Here is a 26,680-nt window from a genome sequence, read left to right as displayed (position 1 = left end):
TACTTTTGGTGACAAGGGGGATGAAGGGGTAAATAATTGTAATAAATCTGCTTACGTAATACTTGAACGGCCCCTATGTAGGTATAATAAATTCTCAAATAACTCATGCATTCGATTTTATCAGGATTATTTGATTTACACTTCAAATTTTTAGTTTTTAATTGACATTTCCCATGCTTATCAATAAGCAATATTATTTGCACAGTAAAAATATTCAAACTTTGATATGAATGTCTCACCTGCCCTTGAGTATTGGAATGCTGTTAAATTGACAAATTTTCTGTAGATAACGAAAGAACAAAAAAAAAAACCCAAATTTAATTTATTATTAAAGTATAATAATATTTTTTTATGTTTGTAAAATTACATATAATTACTTTTTCTTTATTCATCAGAACAAAAAGTTAAGTACTAGTAATTTTACACTGCAAAAACTTTTAATGTCATGGAATTAACTTTTTTACTCTGAAATATCGAAAAAAGTCAGCACAAGTCATTGATATTTTTATATGTAGGTATCATTATTTGATAGGTATGGTTAGCTTTAGCACTGTCATTCAGTTCATTAGTCAGACAATTGCAAAAATATGAAATTTTAGTTAAATATGCAGTCGAATGTAAAAGTGTACAAAACGTCTCCTGGTGTTATTTTTTGGTTTAAAACCACTTGATAAAATTTAGCCGCAGCTGATAGTATTATTATCTTAGTGACTCTACAGTTTAGGATTGTTGTAAACAGAAGTGGCGCCCTCTGTTGTTTTCAAAAAGAATCTTCAGCAAAAAGAAAATTTCGAAAACTTTTATTTAATTTCTGACCAATTTTGTTCAACTATCCCAAATTTCACTCCAAAAAAAAATAAATGTTTTTATAAAAATTTCCGTACTTCACTTAATGAAATATCAAAAAGGCAAATGTTTTTATACAAATTTCTCATTCCATGTTTTGACCAATTTTCTAATTTTCCCAGAAGATTTTTTTAGTAAAATAAAAATGGAAAAAATACAAACTTCATGTAATACAAATACACAATTTCGGCGGCATTCTTTAATTTCTTGAGTTCTGATTGTAAATTTCTTAGTTAATGAGAGTTTGTTACTTAGTAGAAAATATTTCTCATTCATTCAGTGAATTTCAAATCAACGAAGTTATAAGATTTACACATATTAAATAGGCCTTCACAACTGGTTTTATTTGGATAGATTTAAATTTTTGCACATAATCTATTAATTGCTGCTGTACATACAAAGTGGAAAAATTCTACTATCAGAGAACTTTACTAAATTGGGCGAAGCCTATCGAAAAGCCGTTTGCAGGGCCTAACAGCAAAAAACTCACGATAGCGGGTTTTTATCTGCTAGTAATAATAATATTTGATTTATGGTGTCCATTAGAAAATTGATTTCATCAGTATCTCCATACATAGTACATATTTGGAGACGTCCGACTAATGAACTGGAACGACTAGCATGTGTGTGCCTGATTCTAATTATTGTTATTAGAAAAATTACTTATGGCGTGGAATTGGCATCTCGCCCTTGTGAATCATCTGTGATTAAGTAAGAAGCTATGTGAAACATTCAGCACTGGCTTTGATTTAAATAATATATAGATCTTCATTTTTCATGTTACGTCGCTAGTTTTGAAATTAACAAGAGCTGTTATTATTAATTTAGTTAATTTTCTAAAAATATTTTTTCTGTGACTAAAATATCAACAGAATATTACATATAAGTATTGCATTCAAATACTTGCCAGAAAAGTGATTCAACTTTGAGTGAGTGTTAGTGTATATTTTATTGCTATATTGGTATACATATCTGCATATTTTGTTGGTGTATTTTTCGGTTCTATTGATATTATGTATCCACACCTTTTTGTAGAAATTCAATGATTGGTGGTTTTTAATTCCGTTGACTACATTGTATTAATGTTAATGTTAGCACACTGTCACATTTATCCAATGCGTGAGGGGCTCACGTATGGCAGTTCCATTAATGTTGATGCAAACAACACTGAGATTCATTCTTTCAACTCTTTTATCACCGTGGCAGGATTTACCCTTTAACGTCTCTTTGCTTATGAGAATTAATTCCGTTGACTACATTGTATTAATGTTAATGTTAGCACACTGTCACATTTATCCAATGCGTGAGGGGCTCACGTATGGCAGTTCCATTAATGTTGATGCAAACAACACTGAGATTCATTCTTTCAACTCTTTTATCACCGTGGCAGGATTTACCCTTTAACGTCTCTTTGCTTATGAGAATTAATTCCGTTGACTACATTGTATTAATGTTAATGTTAGCACACTGTCACATTTATCCAATGCGTGAGGGGCTCACGTATGGCAGTTCCATTAATGTTGATGCAAACAACACTGAGATTCATTCTTTCAACTCTTTTATCACCGTGGCAGGATTTACCCTTTAACGTCTCTTTGCTTATGAGAACCGTTAATTGAATCGAGGCAATTAGCTAAGAAGTATGGTTTTGTGATGAATGCGGTAAAACATTACTTAGAGGAAAGATCAGTACAATCTATTTTTGCGAGTTTTGTATGAAGTTAATTCAGGACTGCAAGGAATAATTGACAAAGCGGAAAAACAATTATTCAGGAAAAGATCGATCGAGAATTCCCTGTGCATCATTTTAAATGCTTCCGAATATTGTAAAGAACAATATTATGTAATTACTAATCTTGCTTTGTCTAACTTTCATTAAAAATTAATAATTTTATTGTATTTTGCAAAAAAATGTCCGTACTTGATATTTTTCTGTATAAGATCAATATGTGTTTTTTTACTCATTTATTTGACATCTTATAAGTAAATGACAATTCTTAACCCTCATAGTGTCTTCAATCCAACATATGTATATGAAAACAAAAAATCCTCTCGTGAGGTACCTTCTTGCCAAACCTCAAATACTCACACACAGCCGACTTAATTGCCGGAAACCCGGGCGTTTATTGCAATTACATGTTTAATATAACAAATGTGAAAGTAACCCGCCTCACTAGAAGGTTTCTGTTCTGAGGCGGGTAAACACATAATATTGAACCAGAAGTAATTATTCTCTCTTTAACATTTAAATGGGTGACGTTTTAATACTGGATGCCCTTGTAAGCGGCACTTTTTCATTGATGCGTGTTCGCACTGTTGTGACATCCGTATACGGGACACGGCCACTCGCAACCCAAGTGCTGTGATGTCCGCTTATAATGGTTTAAACTGCTTACAGGTTAGGTTAGGTTAATATTGCTTGGAATACGTAGTATATTTTTTATACATTTTATTCTATGGATATTTATATCCATAGAATAAACATTTAGTAAGAAAGTAGAGAAAAGCATAGAGATTTTACCCACCGATAACAACAACTGTAGTTCTATTTTAAAATAAATTACATTAAACATGTCTCCAATGTACAGGTACATTATTTAATAAATATTATGTATGTATCTTTATATCAGCACTATTTCCAATTAAGCTATGCTATATAGTTACTAATGCAGATGTATAGAAGAATGTATGTCATTTATTGTGTGAAAAATGAAATTCCTTAGCAGTTTGATATCTATTGAATCTTTATCTTTCAAAAAATGTCTATTTATCTAGGAAATTTAATTTATTTTTACTAACATACCTAATATCATTTTGTACTCTAAGATTAAACAATTATTAGCGCTTCATTATAGATCAAATTAATAAATACAGAACAAAAAATATGTGGACTTCAATCGGCTCTCCTAAGATTTACCTGTTATTATATATAACCCAGTTAACATATTTCTATTAGGTTTGTATGCTAAATAAATTTCCATTTTATTACCTGCTTATTTCTGCTAAACGACAACAACACATATTTTATTAAACTAGTATGCTAAACATTATTGCCACCCACTTTTTTTTGTTTCATATAATATAATTTATTGAAAAAATCACATTTTTTCATAATTTTTTTTCTCAAACTGCAGTCGGAACTTTTGGTTTCATAGCGGTGTACTTTTCAATTAACCTGTGGTTAACTTTTAGATTTGAATATAAAGCGTGGTATCTTCTCTTTCTAACACCATTCAGGTCATATTTCTAATCATGACAGAACGATTTCTATGAGTTCATATGAGCTGTTCCCAAAACCGAACAAATAGATTCTACGGGTTATAGCTGTTTGTTTGCTAAACTGAACAAATTAGCCTGGCAAGGTTAAAATATAAATCATCACTTAGGTAATTTTATTACAGAATTTTAGAGAATTGTTAAATCTAAGTAAAATGTGAACAAAACTACTAAAATATGTAATATGTTAACGATTCCAATGATCCTGTGCTTAATTTTTATCTGAAAATTCTTGTTTGATTTCAACATAAATTAATTAAATAAAATATTCTTTTCCTTCTGTAATAATATATATTTTAATGTGATACAATGTCAATTAAAACACACAATTTTATAATTTAATTTGAAAAATGTTCACTAGCGGAAATACAGAAACTTGTATAAATAAAATGTAAAATTATGTGTAATGGTGTAGAAATATATTGATTACAGATCTGTGAGATGAATTAATTTCTTTACAAGCGTAATTGGTGGTGTGTAAAATTTTTTTAAGATGATTTTTTTATAAATAGTATTATTACTGTATTTTGAATGAATAAATTATTGCATGATATATAAAAACATTTTCTTTTTATTTAAAAAATATATTTATAAAATAAATATAATATAAGTGGTTCCATAACATAATGGCACAATGTAAAAAAGTTTAAAAAAGCATTGTTTTGGGCAAAAGTTACTAAGTTAATTTTCAAGTTCTGTCAAACAACTAACCCATAATGGAATAGCTGTTATGAAAATGAACTTTGAAATTTGATGAATTGTTCAAATTCTGCAAAACAACGGCCCTAAAACAATATTATAACTTTGTGTACAAGATTAAACATTTACATTTTACAAGATACAAATGCAAAATACCATAAAATATAAAAATAAAGGTTTTTGCGTGACTGTATCGACGTGCTCAAAATCACAAGTTGCTTATCCGTCTTAACCTAACCTAACCTAACAGCATTTATGACCTCAGTTGTTGAGTGGTTAGGATCCTTAACTACGAATTCAAAAGCAGCGGGTTTGAATCCTGGCGTGCACATGCGATTTTGAGTATGTCGAACAAGCCATGCAAAGTTCTCAGTTTGATTTTAGATTGTATGTATTTTGCATTTGTATAACTTTGTTTATAACCCGTTTCACCGCCGAACAATTTCGGCCAATTTGATATCTGCCGTAGATTTCACGTTCAGGATAAAGGCTCCTTCTTGGTTGGGGTAGAAAGTGGACACCATGGCTTTATATTTTCCTGAAGGAAGGTCCGGCATCTCTAATACCACAAAACCCGATCTGAAATACGCAAAGATTTGACGTGAATCAATACAAATTGGAAAAAAATATATAAAAACCTACTAACTAATATGAAACATACTGAATATTTTATTTTATTTTTTGATGTGTGCACCACATGAGTCCCAACTTTTCCCAACCGTCTGTTGCCAGTGAGACCATGGCATACTCAATTGGGGAAAGTTGTGAGGCTGAGTCACCAAACACAAATAAAACCTTTTGGATTCTGAATGGTAGTCTTTCACCAGGACGATATTGAAAGTATCTACCACTCTGGAACGTGTCGCACGGATTTCCTGAAAATCATCATACAAAAAACCCAATTTTCGAAAAGAAAAAAAAGAGACATTTTCGGCTACAACAACATTAATAATGCCATTTTTTGTAATATTAGCATTTTAGTACACCCAAAAGTCACGAGCCGCCACTGGGAACCATTATGCTGGTTATGCAAATGCTTCTGGTTGGGCATATGTAGTGATGTATAAATTCCCGGGAATTTATTTCTGGGGAATATTCCCGGGAATGTTCCCGGGAATATTCCCCTGGACGGGGAATTTTGGGAATTTTGATTTTAACAACATAATACCTCAAAAATAATAATATTTATTAAATAAAAAATAAAATATACACACATATGGTACATATAGAGCAGGATAGATCCATAAAAACTATTCCCATATTATATAGGAATAGGATCCAAGAGAAAAATAACAAAAAAACACCGATCAAAATTATTTTAAAGTGAGTAGTATCTCTATATAATTGTATACCGTACAGTATTAGTAGCCTATATACACTTTATGCTAGTAAACGGTACATATAAAAAATCAATCGTAAAACTGTAAAAATGACACAACTTCACAGATCGTTACTGTTCATCTGATGATACCGATTGGACCCTCACACTATCAACTTCGCTTCCACTTTCACCTTCATATTCTTCTTCTTCATCCGACCCGGACGAAGTTGTTGCCGACTCAGGATTATCTACGTTTTCTTCTTCCTCAGCACAGTCAATTGGATGTTTGCGTTTGCGAGTACCAGATAGGTTTGAAACGTTATGATGCGAAGCAATCTGCTCATCCGTGGAAGAAAGGGTTTTCTTGGGAGCAACTTGAGAGCTTCTTTCAGAGGAAAGAAGTTTCCAATTGTGTGCCACAAATGTTATTTTCCCTGCTCTTTGAGTTGTTAGACGATTCCTCCATGTTGTGTGAATGCTACTAAACGTGCTAAAAGATCTCTCAGTGGCTGCCGAAGTAATGGGAGCAGTCAATATTCTTATGGCAACCTGTAACAAATCAGAAAATCCACACATCCCCTTCTACCATTTGTGATTTTATCGACACACTTCCATAGGAATGCCTTGCTCCATGATTCTTCTTTAGCCCTATAATTGACTAAATCAACAAGAACATTTGCACTATCAACAGTCTCCATATGACTTGCTACTTGATCAATGAATTCAAGTGCTTCAAGTTGCTGTGCCGGCTGTAAGATGTCCTTGGGAACCTGGATGTAGTAGGGCAGCAGCCAGATGTATTGGAGCAATAGCAAGTGGTAGTGAAGTCCCTAGATCAGGGGATGTCGTCTTAGATAACTGCTAACACTCAATAAAACATCCAAGAGAAGTGTATAAATAATTTTATTAAAAATAAAATAAATTCCCCGTTTTCGGGAATTTATTTCAGGTCAAGGAATATTCCCGGGAATATTCCTGTTCCCGGGAATATTCCCCGGGGAATATTCCCGGGTCTACATCACTAGGCATATGGCACTGGGCACTGGGCGCGTAATATCTCCAATCTGAAAAATTTTGAATTAAAATGAAGGTGGACCTCCAAATAATATTTATTTATATTATTAACCTTTTGAACGCGTTAATTTGCTCCGTTCTATCTATACCCGTACGCGGTACATATTTTCAAATACCTATACACGCAATTAAATGTCAAATTATAGCATTCTGGCATGATTTATTGGACTATATAGACAGAACAGATTATTCTCCACAATATGAAAACAAATCCCCGTGTGTCAACACTCTTAGATGTTTATCAAAACAAAAACATAAAATTTCATACAAAGACGTACCGTATCTTTTGAATGTGGTTCCGCCATTCACTCGGCGTGTGTGTACTTAGGCCACTGCGTTGATAGACACAAGTGGGACACCATGATCACTTATCATTTTTAGTTATGAAAAGTTGTGAATGACATACTAGTACTAACGCCATCCGTTGACAAAAATGTAAACTAAAGGACTAAAAGGCGCAAAGAGGCGCACTTGATTATCGATCTTTTTTTATGAAATACAATTTTATTTTTGAGAAATTCTTGTAGATGTCAGCATCGTGATAGTTCTACGAATGTCCAAGTGAGCAAGAAATACATTTATGACGAAAGAGCGCTGGAATATCGGCCGTCAAAGTTTCCGTATCAACTGTTGATACAGCCGGTGAGTATAGACTTTTTGCCGTAACAACAGTTGATACGGCCGCGTGCAAAGAGTTAACAATTATTATACAATAAATAGAAAGAAGAGAGACTCGCTTCTTCATTTCTTACTTAAAAAAGGCATTTTTTTACTCTCCTGTAAAAATCCAATTCTTTCACATTGGAGGTATTACACGTCCAATAATGATATATCAATATGTTCTAGTACAAAACTCAAAAATTTGTTTAAAAAATTTGTTTAAATTACCTATAAGGCCCTGAGGAACGTGAGACGAATGGAGCAGTGATAGAGGGATCATCTAAAGAATGGACGGTGACAGTAATGCCAATAAGATACTCCTTGGGCCCTCGGAGGTCTAAAACCAGGTGTTTGGCCGAGGAGCTGTCTCCGAGGGTGATCATGTACTGCGGGTTGTTTGGGTAAGTATCGTGATTTGCACAACCAGCCGCTGTACTGTCTTTCCATTCGCCGACAATCTGAAAATAAAAATGTTAAAAATTCAAATTTTTTTTAACCCATTCACCGCTAACCGAACCATATGATGCGTGAATAATCTATCTTAAGTTAACCCGTTAACCGTTAAAAACACCGCAATATGACGTGTGAATAATCTGACTTAAGTTATCATACATTAACTCTAGTAAAATATGTCTGACGGTCAAAAAGAGTGCTGTCCGTTATCTTAACTTTAAAGCCCGTGACAGATGACGTTATAAGCGCACTATATTCCCGTGGCTTGGCCTATTTCAGCATATTTCTCACCATACATTCCCTTTGGGATTGATAAATTCTCAAAAAGGTAAGTCGGGGAAAAACTTATTCGGGCTTAATTAGCAGTTATTTTAATTATATAAAAACATTTTCCTGGGATATTTACTCCATTGACTGTACCAAACTTTTTATATATGTTTTAGCCAGGTTTTAGCAGAATATCAACATTTTAGGGCAGAATCATTCGGCTAGATATATATACATCTTTTGCCGATAGCTGTTTGGCAGAAGTTGTGGTTTCCGCGTCATCATTAGACTGGAGCCACCTTGAGTGACGTATCTAATTATATACATCTAGTGCAGCTCAATATACAAATTCAAGGTTAAAAAATTAACTATAAACGTGCCTTTTTCGATACGGGGAAAGACGCCAACTTCCTCAACACAAAGGGGCATGTTCCGTAGGCCCTTATCGTATAGTATATAGTCCGCATCTTCTCATACTGCGATACCACCAGCGTGTAACGAGTGTTACTTTCAGGGCTCACTTTCAGCTTACACAGGTAATGAGGACTGTTGATTCTGACGCCGTCAATGTATGGAGGAGGATCACCTGAAAAGAAAATATTTTTACCTTATCGACACGGCTGTCGCATATATGTGACCCATCGTCATCTATCCCCGTATGCAGAAGTCGCATATGTGATTCATGAAGGGATATATTGCATAAAAATGCGAGCATTGTAAAAGTTAATTAGATAAAATTTAGGTACAGACAAAATTTTTGGGCTGAAACAATTATTTTTTTGATGACTTCTGTGGCAGAGCGTTAATCACTTGGCTCTGGACCCAGAGGTCGCAGGTTTGCAATTAGACATGTGCACATAAAATTTTGTTAAAGCTATAAATACACCACAGACCAGACAACATCACGACTGGTCAATGGACGAGTTGGCATCGCGTTTGGTCCCCACCCTGGTGTAGTGTGTACAATTCCTCGGCTTGCTAAGTCTTCCATCACAACACAAGCAACATTTTCGGCTTACTGTGGTGGTAGTAGGAGATTTTCAAATATTTTCAGGTTATTCGTAACCTGGGAATGTTTGTCTTTCTTTTTAAAAAAAATTTTTTCAGGTTGAGGGTTATTGCCCACATATCAGCTAGGCATCGGATTAGCATCACTTCGCCATCACTGTACGGCAACTGTTTGATGACGTTGAGACGTAAGCGTGGTGACAGCGTGACCGTGCCGTTCACTAGCTTGTCCCGAGGCGAGGCAATGTCATTACGGAGGTGATTAGTGTGCGTTACACTACGAAGTTTCTTACAAAGAATAACGGACCGAGGAAAGGCAATACTGATTTGATGCCAGGGTAATATGCGTGTGATAACATAGAAGGTCATAAAAGTATTTGACTTTTCTTATTTTTAATTTTTTTTTTTTTTTTTATAGTGAATACCTCACAAGAGTCCCAACTGCTCCCGTCTGGAGCCAGTGAGACTATGGCATCCCCAATTGGGGGATGTTGTGAGGCTGAAGGTAAGTGGGGAAGGGAAAGAGGAAGGTGGGGAAGTACCTGGCTATTCAGATCTAGTCACTAAACACGGCTAAAGCCATTTGGAGCAACGTTTCAATTCTGAATGGTGGTCTTACACCAGGGCGATACTGGTAGTATCTTCCACTCTGGAACGTGCCGCAAATATACTATATATTATTTTAATTAATTAATTGTGAAATAACACAAATTAATAAAATAAAATTTATTTGCGCACGCCGGGTTCGAACCTGCGACCTTCGGAATGGCAGTCCAATGCGTTACCACTGGACTATGCCGGCCGTCATAGTTTTAAAACGTTAATGTTTTGTTAAAATATTAAAAATCACGCCTATATTAATGTTCCCAACCACAGTTGTAAATCCATTATAATGGAAGGAGCCAGTAATAGGAAAGGAAAAGTCGGGAAGTAGGTATCTGGCTTTTCAGATCTGATCACTATACATAGCTAATTTTGATTCCTAACGGTGTTATTTCCCCAAGACAATACTCTCAAATCCATCACCCTTGAATGTGGCACAAATAGTGATTAATTTTCTTACCGCCCTAATTTTTAACTCTATAATTCTATTTACCCTGCCCTTGCATCAATAAAAAAAATATATACGTACGTGGATAGTACACTCGACGGCCTTCATTTTTGTAAACAAGCACCGTGATGTACTCTTTGTTCTCTCGGAAGTCGTCTATTTCCGTAATGTGCCTGGTTAGCAAGATCCAAATCTCCCCGCGTCCTTGCACTTCAAGGCTGAACTGCGGGTTGTCTCCGATGTTGTATCCATCCCGCACCGGCCCCGCAGTGGCATCCCATAACCTACAAATTGATTATTTTCATAGAACTCCAAATTGATAGACTTGCGCTAGCATAAAATTAGGGAATCATTTCGGCGAGTTGGCTAATCTATAAATTTAGATGTGTATACTTATTTTTAACAAAAATAATATTTTGTAGATACCTAATCATAATTACTGGTGACAGTTACAAGTATGATGTCATATCGACAAATTTGAAATGTACGGTTACAGCCATAAACATAGAATAAAGAAAACACATGAAATGCCTTGTGGGCGTGTTTCGTGTTCCAAATATTTACCTAAAACAGTATTTATGTAATTCAAATGGGATGGAGATCTATGATGTCAGGCGAGTGTAAGTGAGAGAGAGCGCTAGGCTATTGGGCTAAACGGAATATTTGTTTTCATTCAAATTTGTAGAGAAGACACTTCTAGTTTTCTTCTTTACTCTATGGCCGTAAAGCTCATAAACGTCTTAATGAAATGTGTTTATGAAAAACTAACATCAATTCTATACATTTCCAAGGTCAAAATTTAGTAATTTACAATGTTGTAATTTACAATTGTTTTACTAATTTACAATGTTGTAATTTACAAGGTAAATAAATTACAAAATTTATAATGCTGTAATTTAAAATTATTTTACTAATTTACAAGGTAAATAAATTACAAAATTTACAATTTTGTAATTTACAACGTAATAAAGTTAATACAAAAACTAACATCAGTTCTATATGTATTCGTGAGGGTTACAATTTAGTAATTTACAACATAGTAAATACAAAACTAACATCAGTTCTGTGCATATTCATGAAGGTTACAATTTAGTAATTAACAACATAGTAAAGTAAATACAAAACTAACATCAGTTCTCTGCATATTCATGAAGGTTACAATTTAGTAATTAACAACATAGTAAAGTAAATACAAAACTAACATCAGTTCTCTGCATATTCATGAAGGTTACAATTTAGTAATTTGCAACATAGTAAAGTAAATACGTACAAAACTAACATCAGTTCTATATGTATTCATGAGGGTTACAATTTAGTAATTTACAACATAGTAAAGTAAATACAAAACTTACATCAGTTCTGTGCATATTCATGACGGTTACAATTTAGTAATTCACAACATTGTAAAGTAAATACAAAAACTAACATCAGTTAGAAATGTAGTGTGATGTAAAAAAATGTATATTACAGCTATAACCGTAGAGCAAGCAAATTGATGATTCATTAACAAAATCAATTCTATACTTACTGATGCAAACAATAGGTATACTGGAAAATTTCTGGACTCCAATTGAGATAAAACACATCAAAAAAGTGCAGAATGCTGTCGTAATCAATCCAAAATACTCCATTATCAAACACGGCGGCCGTGTCCGGGTTGAATTTGAGAGTTTCTTTTAAGTAAGGCGTCCAGTGCACTGTATCCAATTCGGAATAGTTTCCTCTCCAACGCAGGTGAGACCAGGGGTTTTTCAACTGTAGTAACTTAACACCCTGTGTAATAAAACATATTGATTACTGTAAATTCTCAATTGAATAACAATTTATTGTATTTTCTCATTAAAATATAACCAAACAATAATGAGTCTAATTCGAGGTGGAAGCCGTCTTCATGCACAATATGATGCACTTAATAGAACTTCCTACCAGCGGCCAAATCTCTAAATACATAGTATAAAATAAAGTTGCTTTCTGTGTCTGTCTGTTTGTTCGCTTAGTTCTCCTAAACTACGCAACAGATTTTAATAGGGTTTTCACTATCATTCAGAGAATTTCTTCCGGAAGGTTTATATATATAATTCATGCATATTATATTTATAGAAAGTATGGAAATGTTGTCGTTTTGTAATCAAGTCAAAAAAAAATATTTTTGGGCCCTTACATTGCTGACGCTGGCTAAACCTTAGAAGATAAAACAAAATAATGTACTACGGAATTGTAAATTTTAAAAAGGCCTATAGAAAAGTCCGCGGTGGTATACGTCTATCTCCTAAAGTAATCACCACAGTATTCATTTTTATCTTTTACATATATTATGTGTTATTTGCGACGCTATTTTGACCAATAAAATATTAATTCTTATCCAATTATATTGAGCATTTAATGTATATTAAAAGTTCCCTTCACAATATATAATTTAAACCAATATCTTAGAAAATATCGCAATTTGAAGAATCACTTGCAACAAAACTATTTTTTATTTATTTTTTTTTTTTTATTTGGTACAATATTTTTTACATTTTAAGATTTCCTGTAATGTAGGCCTCACTGGGTGGCTTGCCCGTACTGAGGCCTTCAAAGGCCTTTTGCCGCAAGTACGAAAGCCGCTGCGGCGAGTACCCTTCTTTGTCGCTTTCTCTCGAATATTGATGCACCGACGCAAGCATGCTACTCTGTAGACACTGTGCTCGATCTTGAAGGGGCTGTTCATTTTCTCACAGAATTTCTCAATTCCTTGCAGCCCACTGGACTCCCCCCACATAAATTGGTGTTGAAAGTAAGGTGTCCTCTTATTTTATTATGGAACCTTAATCCAACCAAATTGTGCAATGGTACACGTTTGCAGGTAAAATCTTTAGCAACATTTAATACAATACTGACCGGATGTGGAACTGGAGAAATTGTTTTAATTCCCCGGATTCTTTTAATACCGATGGATTCACCGTTTCAATTTAAACAACTGTAATTTTCTGTAAAACTGTCTTTTTCAATGACCAATAAGAAAGAAGTCCCAGGGCTCAAACATTAAATGTTGCAGGTTTAGATTTAGTGTTTTTCACATGGACAACTATATGTAGCCCTTTCGCGTGTAACTTCTATGCAAAATCTGTTTGTGGTGTCTAATGAAAGAACAGACTACCATAATACGGACATGTGTCTAGTGTAGTAGTCGAAAAGCATGTAAAAAAAACTGTATTCAAATATATTGTTATGAATAAAGAAAAAAAAAAAAAAAAGCTGTAAACATTGTACATAAAGACATTCTGTAGTTACTGGCAGTATAGTCTGATTCAAAATAAAAAAAATTATATTTACAGCTAATATAATCTAAAAAAGCTGTGCAAAAAATGAATGTTTAGAATAAAATATTAATAAAAAATAAAGCAAATTACATAAAGTAAAATTATTGCCAAATGCACTTTTTGGAACTAATAACTGTCAATGTCAAAGCGCTTCTAAATGGATTGGATTGTACATGTGTCGCTCGGACTCTTATGATGCCACATTAGTGCATTGCACCCGCGCGAAGCCGGGGCGGGTCGCTAGTTCTTAATATAAAAGTAATGAAAGTATTGCACAATATAAGATTAACCTATTGTGCGCCAGCGTATCCTTAAATATACTATCAAATAAAAAATTCTCTGAATATAACAAGAATTTCTGGGGAAACTACTTGTAGTAGATTATTTATAAATATAATACAAATATGTAAACAAATTATTTGGTGATTTTAGATAAGGCTTGATAGAAGAGAGGATATTTGTTTAGAGAGGGACAGCCAGAATATGTGATCTAAAGTTCTGACTTCTAGACCACAGAAAGTATAATCTGAGGAAGTCAAGCATGTGAATTTTAAAAAGGTGAGAAACAACGGACCAATGTCCAATTCTCATGCGTATAAGTGAGGAAATCCCTTTTTTTGGAAAAATGGGGGAAATTTTGAAACCACGGTTTTGATGGGAGCCCTTTGGATTAAGGCAATATTTAAACTATAAATCGCCAAAATACTCTGCCACCCTTATACATTTTCTTTTTAATTTTTCCATGTTTTAATTTTTAATTTATGTTCGTCAAATACCTTATAAAGAATATTTACCTAATTTTGTCAGCTAAGATGTCCATTATAAGGTATGTAGGAAATACAAATTAAATTAAATTTTAATTTTTAAAAATATAAGTCGAAAGAAAAATATGTATGTGTTAGAATGGCAGATCTGCATTTCGGATTTTTTCGCATTTTATAGCTTAAATCTTTGATTGTAGTTCTTATTATATTTAGATAAACTTATTGTAAGGGTAAAGTTTTCGCTGTTGGACAACATTTTATAGCTTAAATCTTTGATTATAGTTCTTATTATATTTAGATAAACTTATCGTAAGGGTAAAGTTTTTGCTGTTTACAACATTTTCAAACTTCTTAAATTATAGATGTGAAAACATTTTAGACAGGAACTTCCTGAAAAATCTTACATTAATAACTTTAGCATCAAGAACTGCATAGGCATGCGTTGGCACCAAGCCAGTTCTTTCTTCATCAGCAGGAGACAGTTCACCGGTTGCAACGGTCACCAGAACCTTTCCCTGATCCATGTTCGTCTTTATCATTTCAAATAAGGCGTTAGAGTTAAATTCGGGGTTATCTTTCTTGATTTCGCTCCTTTCAGGTATCCAGCCAGTAAGAGCGTGGAGGTCAATGCTCTGAAATATATAAATATGTTTATCTATTTGCGGCTCTTTTCATGTGAACATTTACACTGCACAACTGACGCAGATGACTCGACAAGTATAAGTCAAAGCTTCTAGTTATTTATATGGTATACTTATTGAAATTATTGTACAACATAAATTCCTTTGTGAGTCCGCAACAGAGCTACAAATTATTATGGAAATACTTTCCATACATTGTAACATAATGTCATTTTATAAATTATGTGCATAATGAATTTGTATTTTTTTAAAGATAACCTTTAAAGACGACAATGCATCGTTATCTTTCAGAAAACTAGAATAGCTAAAAAACATCGCATATGTATTACTCACACTATTTGAACCCGGGAAATCGTATCCACCCATTACTTTCATGTAGGCCTTTTCCAGAAGTGACACCCAGAATTCATGCTTATTACTTGAACAGGAACACAGGAGTTGATTGTATTTATTGGCTGGCAATAAGTCGTCTATAATAATCTGAAAAAAAAAACTTAGGTAAGTAAAAAAAACTTAAGATATTTCAGGAGGACATTGCATATTAAAAGATTGCAGACATGCAAGCTTATCTGTACAGGCGGAAAGAAGACGAACTAACGAATGAATAAGATGGCTAAAAGAGGAACTAACGAATGAAAGAGGTGACCAAAAGACAAACTGTATGAACGAAGTGGCCAAAAGAGGAAATATCGAATGAACGAGGTGGCTAATAGAGGAACTAATGAATGAATGAGGTGACCAAAGGAGGAACTAACGAATGAATGAAGTAGCCAAAAGAGGAACTAACAAATGATTGAGGTTACCAAAAAAGGAACTACCTAATGAATGCGGTGATGAAAAGAGGAACTAATGTAAGAACGAGGTGATCAAAAGAGGAACTAGCGGATGAATGAGGTGGCCAAAAAGAGGAGCTAATGAATGAATGTGATCAAAAGAGGAATTAAAAATAAATAAGGTGGCCAAAAGAGGAACTAAAAAATTAATGAGGAAGCCAAAAGAGAAGCTCAGAAATTGATGCGGTAGCCAAAAGAGAAACTAATGAATAAACGAATTGACCAAAAAAGGAACCAATGAGTTAGGGAATTGACCTAGAGAGGAACTGAAGAAATAACAAAGAAAAATTTGTTGCACTGGCAGCTCAAAAATCTACAGTAGTTACGACCTCAACTGCATAGATAAGTTTGTTCAGATTATGTGCATAAAATGCATAGTTTCAAATGTGGTCAAGGACCAAAATTGCTTCAGAAGCTTTGCTATCCAACCAACTAACCATCAAGTCATTTGTGTATACCTGGGGTGACTCCGACTTCTTATGTTATCAAATTAAGTGCATTCTATTAGAGAATGTATTTATAAAAAGATGGAAAAAGATAAAACTATAAGAATAAATTGCAAAACAGGTTCATATGATATATCTTGGAAAGTTAAAATAAATTTAAAAACAGCAGCATTCAAAGACTTGACGATAACAAAGAAAGATGACAAACAAATCTTCAAAGACAGATGGTACGCAAAACATAGAAGCAAAGAGCAGTCACCTTCGCCAATTGTTTGCGGAAAGTACAATAAGGTGAATCTATAAATCAGAGAAAAAACAAATGACAACAGTGATTTTGTTTACCAATATTTATATGGCAAAATATAAATATTGGTGGCCAAGTGACATTAAGGTAATATTATGATACATATATTTAAAGTATGTAAAATTTACAAATAGAAATTCTTAAAAATAAAATTAAAGTTTCTATGTTGCTCTTAAATTGCAAATGGAACCATATTGTTCTAAAAATAAATATAAAGAATTTTAAATAGAACTTTGTTGCACCATCTGCGAACTTACATAGAAGTTGAACATAATTTATAAAGGGTTCTATAGGGAGAGAAAAATTTGGTAAGTTGGTGCATAGAGTTAATTTTGGCCAAAATGTCAGATAGAACCTTATTGTTACAAGGAAAAGAGATGTAAACTTAGGTGGCTGGAAAGTGTGGAGAACACTACATCCTTGTTCATAAGAAACTGGAGTGCGACAGCAGGAGATCTACAAGCGTGGGGGCGTTTCCTAGAGCCCACCAGAAATCTCCAGGGATTGGATATCGTAAATATCAATAATAAAATGTGATAGAAATTACTTATAATATATACAACTTTAATTATTACAGCAATCAAAACAGTACCTTTCTTGGAACGCCATTGAGGTGAAGTTTAACCATATATTTTCCAAAGGGATTTATAACAGGTTCGCCATTCCTCTTCTTCGGATAGATAATTGATGTGATGAGGCGTTTATCAAATTTCTTTTCATATAACGAGGCCACTGCAAGAGATGCTACAAAGGAACAATCTGACACTACCTACAAAATACACAGGTAACCAAATATTAGATAATTTTTTCATTATTTCGTTAGTATCAATACAGAAAATTTTGAAAATAAAGTACTTTATCAGTAATCCGCCGCTCAATTATCCGACAACTACTATAATCGACCATTACTTTCAGTATTTGAAAGCACAAAATCCGGCTCTATAATTTCACCAGAATTTGTTTGTCGAATTTAGTAGTGGGATGAGTGCGTAGACTCGAGTGCCAAGCTTTATACACCGACACGACGGGTTGGGTTATCTTACCCTTACACACTCAGTTACTATATCGCTGTCAAACTAGCTAAAGCTGACCGTTTTACCGTCACCAGGAATCATTATTGTTGTTTTATGTAATTCCAGTTAGTCCTCTGTGCCGTGGCGGCTCGAGCACTTCGTCAACGGTGGGGACCGACATTTTTTACATGTAGTGTACTGAAATCTTATTTAAAAAACGTTCATGGACACAAGTCATGCCTGAACACAAAATAAATTAAAGTTTATATAGGTATATACCAAGTACGCCTGAATGGACATCTCGGTTTGTCCCCAATCTGCGTACAAAGTTATGCGCACTGAGAAATGCCGCGATTCGCGGGACTGGTCACTAGACGTGGAGCGAAGCGGATGCCTGTCGCTTGAAAAACAAATTTTTATATTATATTTCAGCAAATGTTAATTGCCTTTATGTTTACAGAATTCATTCATTTTGGTGTAAACAAGACATTGAATGTTTTTTTTCTTTTGACAGGTTTTTTTTTTTTTTTATTGATTTATTGTGAAAAACAGTATATTCCATTTACATTTCACAAATAACAGTTTATAAATTACAGTTTATAAGAAGTCAGTACATACATTTATTTGCATGGGTAAATACATCAATACTATCTGATTAACCAGATTTGTTAAATAGTATACTTATTGCCGTCTTAAGTTCTCTTTGGTTCAAATTGAAAATGTCAATCACAGAAGAAATATGATTTAACAAAGTAGTTATTCTCCCCAAAGGCATGATCATTGGTAGGTTGGTCCTGCCCCTTGGAAAAATAAATAATCTGTGCTGTCTAGCTCTGATGAAATTATCAGGGACATAAAAATAAATTCGTTCCAGAATATCTGGATTGCAAATGTGTCCATTTAGCAGCTTGTGCGCCACTAACACCATTGCAATATTTCTCCTAACGTCTAGACGTTCTATCCCCAGCATTCCGACAAGAAAATCAGAGGGATACAATAAAGGGTAATATCCGAACTCTCGCATGTAGAGGTATCGCATAAACTTTTTTTGCACCTTTTCTACATCATTTGAGTAAAGGGCATTTTCGGGTCCCCATATTATCGATCCACTCTCAAGAATGCTGTGAACCAGAGTAAAATAAAGCATTTTTATGACTGTCGTATTCGTAAAAGATTTCGAATTACATATAACAAAACCCAGCATTCGCATTGCAGAGTTGCACACCGAATCGATATGAGTTCGAAAAGTCAGACGCGTGCAAGTAAAATTTTGCAAATATCTGAAGGGTTCTGTCCCCATCATCCCCCTATGGCGAGCTGCCACTGCCTCTATGTATTCTAGCAACTGTAGAATGTGTTTCGGTTTGTTTCATTCTGCCAGATTTTTCGTTTGAATAAGTTTACAAAATTGAGTCTTCTCGCAAGCTTAAACATAACACCATAACTTTAAACCAAAAAAATGGAAATTTTACAAAAGATTGATAGAGGTGTTTGTTTATTTTTAAGAGATACCTGTATTAATTTTTAGCACATTTTGTATGTTTTTGTATTATAATCCACCGCTTTCACTAATAACTTGATACTTGCTGGTTTTTGAGGTGGCAAATTAGTGATAGAGTACTGTATTTAATTATTTCTAAGTTCAAACTAGAATCTTGATTAAAAATAAAAAAAAGGAATTTTATAATAGAATGTAAAAATTTGGATTACAGTGAAACCCACATACAAGGTTCCCATAAAAGAAGTTTTCATGCTTAAAAAGTTTGGTCTCTTGAAGACTGAAATTAAAAAATGGCCAAATTTATCCTTCATTTTAAGCAGTCCCTTGAAAACCTTTTAAGAGAATTTCACTGTTAGGTTAGGTTACTATTATTCCATATTACAATGTAGCATAATAAAGAGAATAAAAACATATATATTTCAACCGTATCTACCAATAAATAACTCGTGAGGGAAAATGATTTCTGGTAATAATCAAAAATATTCAGATTATCAAAATAAATTCATTGGAAATCGATAACCTGTAAATTACTACCCAACTTTGGTGCTCAAATTATAATTTTAGCAGCAAAAACAAATATTGGATATATCATCGTTGCGCTTGCAAAAACTGCTATATGCCAGATTTCAGAAAATGTTTTTTTAGATTTAATTTCTTTTTTTAAATCAAGGATTCTGGCCCCATTTCGGTTATGTGCATAAGTTTTACCGTTGTCGCACAAAACTCATTCCAACGATGTTTGTTGATGCATTTGAATACAAAATTGGGATGTTTTTTTGATTCTCTTGCAGAATTTGGTAAAACTCACATAGCGGGTCTTCCAAGCGCAACGATGATATATCAAATCACTAAGTTTTAATTTGGTGAAGGGTAAAATAGAAGCCAAATAAAATCTCCTAAAAAAAAAATTCTTACAGTTTGTTTAATGTTAAAACAATCCACAAGCGGCCCAGCGATCATCTTTGGTTCAGATGACATCTCATCGGGCCGTACCCAATTCTTAAATTGCTGCTTTTGCTTAGTGGAGAGGCTCAGCAAGCCATCCTTGTCCGTAAAGGTGAAAGCAAATCTGAAGTTTTCAGACAAATCTATCTGCATAAAAGGCACAAACTGGTTGTTATTTATTTGGGACGTCTTTGTCAGGACTAGTTTTTCTTCTTCCGTGTACATTGATTGTCCAGAAGACAGTTTCAAATGGGCACTGTTTCCTCGGTGGAGCGAGGAGGCTAAAAATATTAAAAAAATAATTATTAAAATAAAATAATCAACTTTGTTTACACCACTTTTAAAAAAATAAATATTATCGCAATGCTTCAAAACAAAAGGTTACAATTTAAATTTTTAAAATTCCCTAAATTTATCTTTACAACCATTTTCATATTTTTTGTTTTTGTTTTATTATATAAATACAAGAATTATAATATAATAACTTTAATTATTTTATTAATAACTAATAAATAATTAATCACTTAATATTTTAAGGTACTTATTTGCCTATTAATATATAAGTTGTTTTTATTATTTTTTTATTTATTTATTCAAAAATCCTAATTATTGTACTACTCCATAAGTCGAGCTTCGGGAGTTTGTGTTTATGGGAGGAGTAAGATATAGTAAGAATATATAAGTATATGTATCTAAATTTTCAGTATACTTTGTATCCTGATTAAGAAATCTTTGGTTATGAAACAAGTTGATAATTTTTATTGAAAATAGTGGTGTAAACAAAGTTGTTTTTTTATTTAATTTAAAATGAAGTCGTAAAGTAATTTTGCAATTTTTTTTATTATTAATTGAATTTACTAAAGCTGCAAATGGGTAAGGGATTCAAGTTCTGTGAAGGTTCTATTCAAATTCTGTTATTATTTCAATTTTGTGAAGCAACTGGCCAATAATGATATAATGATAGAACTGGAAAAGAACCTCCACAGAACTGTAAATCTACTTTGAAATTTGGTGAATTTTTCAAATTCTGTGAAACAAGCCATCCTTAAAAAAGATTCTTTTAACAACTTAATTTAATATGAATTCTGCAGATGCATCAGTGTAGGAACATTTATATTTCAATTTCTTGTAATACAAGCAACAAGCATGTTTCATAAATGGACTATTTGTTTCTCTAAAAATAAATATTATTTATTTTTCGGAATAACTTTATTGAGTAAAACCTCAAATTGTAATATTTAAATATTGGAGACAATATTAGTGATTTCTAAACGAAAATCTGAAACAGAAAAATCAGAAAAGGAAACGGTCACATCTGGGACTCGAACCCAGGACCCTTGTCTTTCCGGGACAGTACTCTACCGACTGAGCTAATGGGACCCTATTCCCCTCGGTCACTTTTAACTGTATCATACTTCGAATAAGAACCACTAACATTGTCTTCATTTTTTCCACCGCACATTTTTATTGGCAACTATCTTTATGTATGATCGCAAGATTCAACCCGAACTAAATGCAATCCAGACAGCGTCTTTTTAGATAAACCTATCTTATTTTTTTATTTTTTAATGTGCGACATCTGTTTAATATTTAATAATATTTGTCGTAGCTCATTATGTAAAAAGTTTTGCTATTTTTCAGAGCAGTAAAACGGTGTTGTAAATTTAATAATTTATATATTTATGATATTCGACAATTTTATTGGATTTGTGCATTATTTTAGTTTATGAAATAAAATTTAAGAACATTAAAATGTGGTGTTGAAAATTAACAATGATTTATAAGGAGCTTTGCTCAAGTTTGTTAGGATGGGAGGAGAGAATGCTGAAGTAAATAGAAAAATGATTCGGTGACATTCGAAGAAGACATGTAATGATTAAGTAAATCAAATGATGACCTCTGATGCCGACGGGTAAGGCTTTCGACTACGAATTCGAAGGTCGCGGTTAAAACCTGGGGTGCACAAGTAAATTTAATTTAAATAATTTGTATTGTTCCACAGTTAATTCATTTATAATAAATTTTCAGCATGTTCCAGAGTGGAGGATACTCTCAGTATCACCCTGGTGAAAGAATTAAGAAATTCAAAGATTGTTGAAATGGCTTTAGCCATGTTTGGTAATCAGATATGAATAGCCAGGCACTTCCCCACCTTCCTCTGACATATCTCCTACCCCACCATAATAACATAACAACATACCCCAATTGGGGATACCATAGGTCCAGACGGTTGGGAGCAGTTGGGACTGAGAATACAATAAACAAGTATGTATAAGAATTTGAATGGAAAGGATTGAAGCAAGGAGTATTTGCCAGGAGCCAGGACAGAGATTTGTGGCTTTCTTTCACATCTACTTATCGTTTTGAAATAAAAGGCAGTGATTGTTAGGTTAGGTTAGGTCAGTTAATGTGTAATAACTTACAAGGAGTAGCCCTGGTGGATACACTGGGAGTAACTCTGGGACTGGGTTGAATGGCTAGTTTCCTCAGTTCGGGCACCACATCTTCGGTGGGGCTGTCTTTGGGCACGTGGGGCGGCAAACCCTTCAGGCTCTCGGCCCTCTCCAGGGCATCTTTCAGAACCGTGTTGAGTTTGGCTTTTTTTTCTTGGTCAAGGTTTTTCTGTTAAATCGAGAGTATAAAAAAAATATAACCCATTAGTTTTGGCATTGCAAAGAATTTTTTAAGACGCATTTCAAAGTATAATTACATATTTAACTGCCAGTAATAAATAATAACATAAATGGCACTCATAACAGAATATCTTAACACAAGCGAGGGATTAAAATCAAACAATGTTATCTCCAAAAAAACATACAAATAATTCAAGAGCTTAAGAGCCCCCCGCTTACCCAATTTATAACAAGTTTCTCGTTTATTCTTTAAGTTTTTAGGATCCAAAAAAAAAAGCGTTATTTTTGAAGATGACATTTGTTATGCCGAAACGTTAGTATATGAAATTCCCTCGACAGAAAAAATTGCAAAGCAATATCCGAAAATTAGTAAAAACACGTTTTATTCTATTATTTAATATGTTATAGGCATGAAAAAATTCAAAATGCACATTTTTGCTCTATTTCAAAGGAGTTTTCGCTTAATTAATATTGTTTTTTAATATTAGCGTGCTCTCTTTAACGTTCGTATTTACATATCTCCCTTTGAAACCATCTTTGAACGCTTACTACAGGGCCTTAAGAGGAACGGCTGCGTGTCCTTCTTCATACAAAACTTAAATTTTGATTTGAGGTCAAAATACTAGACCAAACTGAATAATTGTTTTTTTAATCAAAAGTCTAGTACGTATATGTGCTGCTTTATTTATTTGTGTTTTAGAAAATATAGGCCATTAAAGAATTCAATTTTTCACGATTTTAGAGGCAAGTTGTTCAATTTTATGTGAGTTACTAGTTATTACTAAAATAATAATTTTCCCCAACCTACTATGTAAATACAATGATATATAAATTTAATTATAAAACATAGTAAAAAAGCGTTTTTTTTTTTTTTTTGTGTCGGAATTCAAAATTTATATCTGACAAAAATGTGTTCTAAAGTAAATCGGTACTTTTTTAATAATTCATATTTCATTATATTTGCATAGGCAAGATAATATATTTTTTTTGTTTCACAAATAATTGCCAAACTGTGTCTAAAATCCTGAAAAATCGATTTCTTTAACTGCCCATATTTTATAATTTGAAACACAAATAAATGAATTAGTACATATCTGTACTAGATTTTTGCGTCACCCTTTGATTAAAAAAATTATTATTCAGTTCGGTTGGGTATTTTGTCCTCAAATCCAAATTTAAGTTTTATATGAAAAAGACAGCGAAGCCGTTCCTATTAAAGTCAAAGAAATTTATCTACAAAAAAACATACTGATAATATGCAATAGATTTGCTGTTAGTGAATTTAAAATGAGAGTAATATTATATTAATGTTATGAATTGTTAGTGGAACCTGAATACTGGATATCAGAACAGTATTCTGTTACAATATGAAAATATTTATGTTGTTACATCCTTCAGATATTCTTTACGATTATGGCAGCTAATGACCTGAAATCTAAATCCAGGCACACATGAGCAACTTTAGTGGCGGGTGACAGTTGCGTCGATGCGTCAAAATTCATTACGGTATATGGATTTGCGCACATGAGATGACACAACACTACGGAGACTTTTTATGAATTTATATGGCTTTTCAAATAGTCGCCAACTGTCGTCGCAACTAAAGTTGCTTGTGTGCACTTGGACTACTATTACAAGTCCGTTCGTTTAAAAGCTTTTCGGAAGCTATAATAAATGTTATAATATAAATAACTAACTAACGAACCATTATGCCGTTTCTTTGGACCCCCAAATAACTCGATCTTGACACACACTTCATCCATAAATCCTCTTCTGTTATTCAGACTCCTGACACGACCCGACTCACTTAATTGTGCCATTCCTTTCTTCCTCGGGTGTTTCCGACTTCTACTACCGTTACATTCACGTCATGTATTCCTTTATTCATTCGTTCATTCGCTCCGTTCATTGTCCAAACCATCTAAGCGTCCTTTCTTAATCTTACACTTTATTCGATTTTTACCCTTGCATTCTTTGCGGATGTCCACATTAGTAACACAGTCCATACGTGGTGTTAGCACACGTACGCCTCATCAGGACGTATAATATAATAAAACACAAACAATTGTAATTCCCAGCTCCACGGCCTGCGTGTATAGCTCCGTGGCTGTGTCAGTAGAGCCTTCATCATCCGCGTCCAGTGCTTGCTCAAACAGGAAGTAGCAGCGATGAAGTTTCCTCTCCTCTTCATCCTGCTTCTCCATTCCTGAAATTAACCAGCAATTTATTACAAACAGTTCAATTTGGTGTAACCCCACTAATTCACAGTTTTCTGATAGGTGAATTTTAAATAATTTGTATTAGATAGGGTGTCAGGTATTTTCTACATTGTCACCCGGTGTTTTTCTCACCCTCCTTGAAGCTTCATATTAGTGGCTTGTTTAAGGCAGATTTTTAATTTATAACAGTTGGTGTTCCGTAAGCATAATTTTCGCCAGCCGCCAGCTGATTCTGTTTTTGTAATAACTTATTTGTTTTTTGCAACATTATGTGTTTGTTAATTGTACCGTCTTACAAGTAATGTACATTTACCGTCTTGTGTGTTAATATATTTGTAAAAATAGCATTGACGGTCTAAATGGTAGAGGGGTAAAGTTCTTGACTATCATGCTGAAGGTCGCAGGTTTAAATCCCGGCGTGCGCAAGATTTTATTTGAGTAATTTGTGTTATTTCACAATTTATTAATTTAAAATAATATATATGGTATACTTGCGGCATGTTCCTGAATGGAAGATACTCTCAGTATCACCCTGGTGTAATACCATCATTCAAACATTGCTTTAAATGGTTTTAGCCGTGTTTGGTGACCAAATCTGAATAGCCAGGTATCCCCCCACATTCCTCTAATATAATAATAGAAACCTTAAGGATACGCTGTCGAATAAGAGGTTAAAGGTGCGACTAATATAAGTCTTCAAGAGAAATCCGGGAGGGGAAAAAAACACCAGGAGACAAAGTAGAAAGTGGACGGAAGACATTAATAATAGAATCCTTAAGGATACCAACAAGAACTGCTGGCGAACAAGAGGTTAAAGAGGTTATTTCTCACGGCAGAGAGGGAAGCCTATATATTTGTCCCGATAATTTGGAAGGGGCTTACGACATGTATTCTCACCTAACTGAGCTGCTCTTTTACGATACTCCTGAGATTTTGCCTTGATGGAGTCTGCCGAATCACTAGATTTAAAAACGATACTATCGAGCAAGTTGGTGGCATAGTAGTAATGCCGGATAGCCTCCGGTATATTCCCATTTCTATCAAACTCTACTGCGATTTTGGCAAATCTTGCAGCCTCTTCAATTGACCCCATTTTATGAATCAGATCGATTATTAATGCTAAGACATTATAATGTTTAGTATTAAACAAATCACAAAAGCATTTAACTATTTATGGTACAATTAATCAAACAAACTGATTATGCATGTTTTCAATATTTATTATTTACTCTATGATGATGATGTCACTTTGACAGCTGCATGACGTTTTAAGTTTCTATGGTTTGGTAGTATTGCTAGAAGCTAGGATAGGATTAATCTTTTCCCGACTTTCCAGACCTGGAAAATTTAATTATTTTTGATCTACGGACCAAGATAGTTTAGTTCATTTTACGAACACCTCAAACCAGCTGTGACCCCCACCC

The 26,680-nt window shown here is 33.7% G+C and overlaps 1 protein-coding gene across 1 annotated transcript; it reads right to left on the bottom strand.

Annotated features, from left to right (window-relative positions):
• Positions 1-36: 36 nt before the first annotated feature.
• On the bottom strand, positions 37-26,513 carry LOC149420324 (calpain-7-like). Its single transcript, XM_089636611.1, has 12 exons — positions 26,154-26,513; positions 25,101-25,243; positions 22,828-23,026; positions 20,375-20,685; positions 17,538-17,714; positions 15,696-15,842; positions 15,126-15,353; positions 12,184-12,428; positions 10,737-10,939; positions 8,977-9,182; positions 8,105-8,334; positions 37-5,400 (listed from the first exon to the last, which is right to left on the bottom strand). Exons 1-12 carry the CDS (start codon positions 26,347-26,349, stop codon positions 5,250-5,252), a joined length of 2,436 nt encoding a protein of 811 aa, XP_089492737.1. The 5' UTR covers positions 26,350-26,513; the 3' UTR covers positions 37-5,249.
• Positions 26,514-26,680: the final 167 nt, after the last annotated feature.

This window comes from Hesperophylax consimilis, chromosome 10 (assembly GCF_061612785.1).
Source record: "Hesperophylax consimilis isolate HC1 chromosome 10, BYU_Hcon_1.0, whole genome shotgun sequence".
Taxonomy (NCBI): domain Eukaryota; kingdom Metazoa; phylum Arthropoda; class Insecta; order Trichoptera; family Limnephilidae; genus Hesperophylax; species Hesperophylax consimilis.
This window is presented reverse-complemented; position numbering and strand designations above follow the sequence as displayed.

Excerpts from the sequence above, each read along its gene's own strand:
- LOC149420324 (XM_089636611.1), bottom strand. The coding sequence starts at position 26,349 with ATGGGGTCAATTGAAGAGGCTGCAAGATTTGCCAAAATCGCAGTAGAG. Across the intron at positions 15,354-15,695 it reads ATTTCCCGGGTTCAAATAGT|AGCATTGACCTCCACGCTCT; the intron begins GTGAGTAATACA and ends TATATATTTCAG. Across the intron at positions 12,429-15,125 it reads TTGATGCTAAAGTTATTAAT|GGTGTTAAGTTACTACAGTT; the intron begins GTAAGATTTTTC and ends TTTATTACACAG.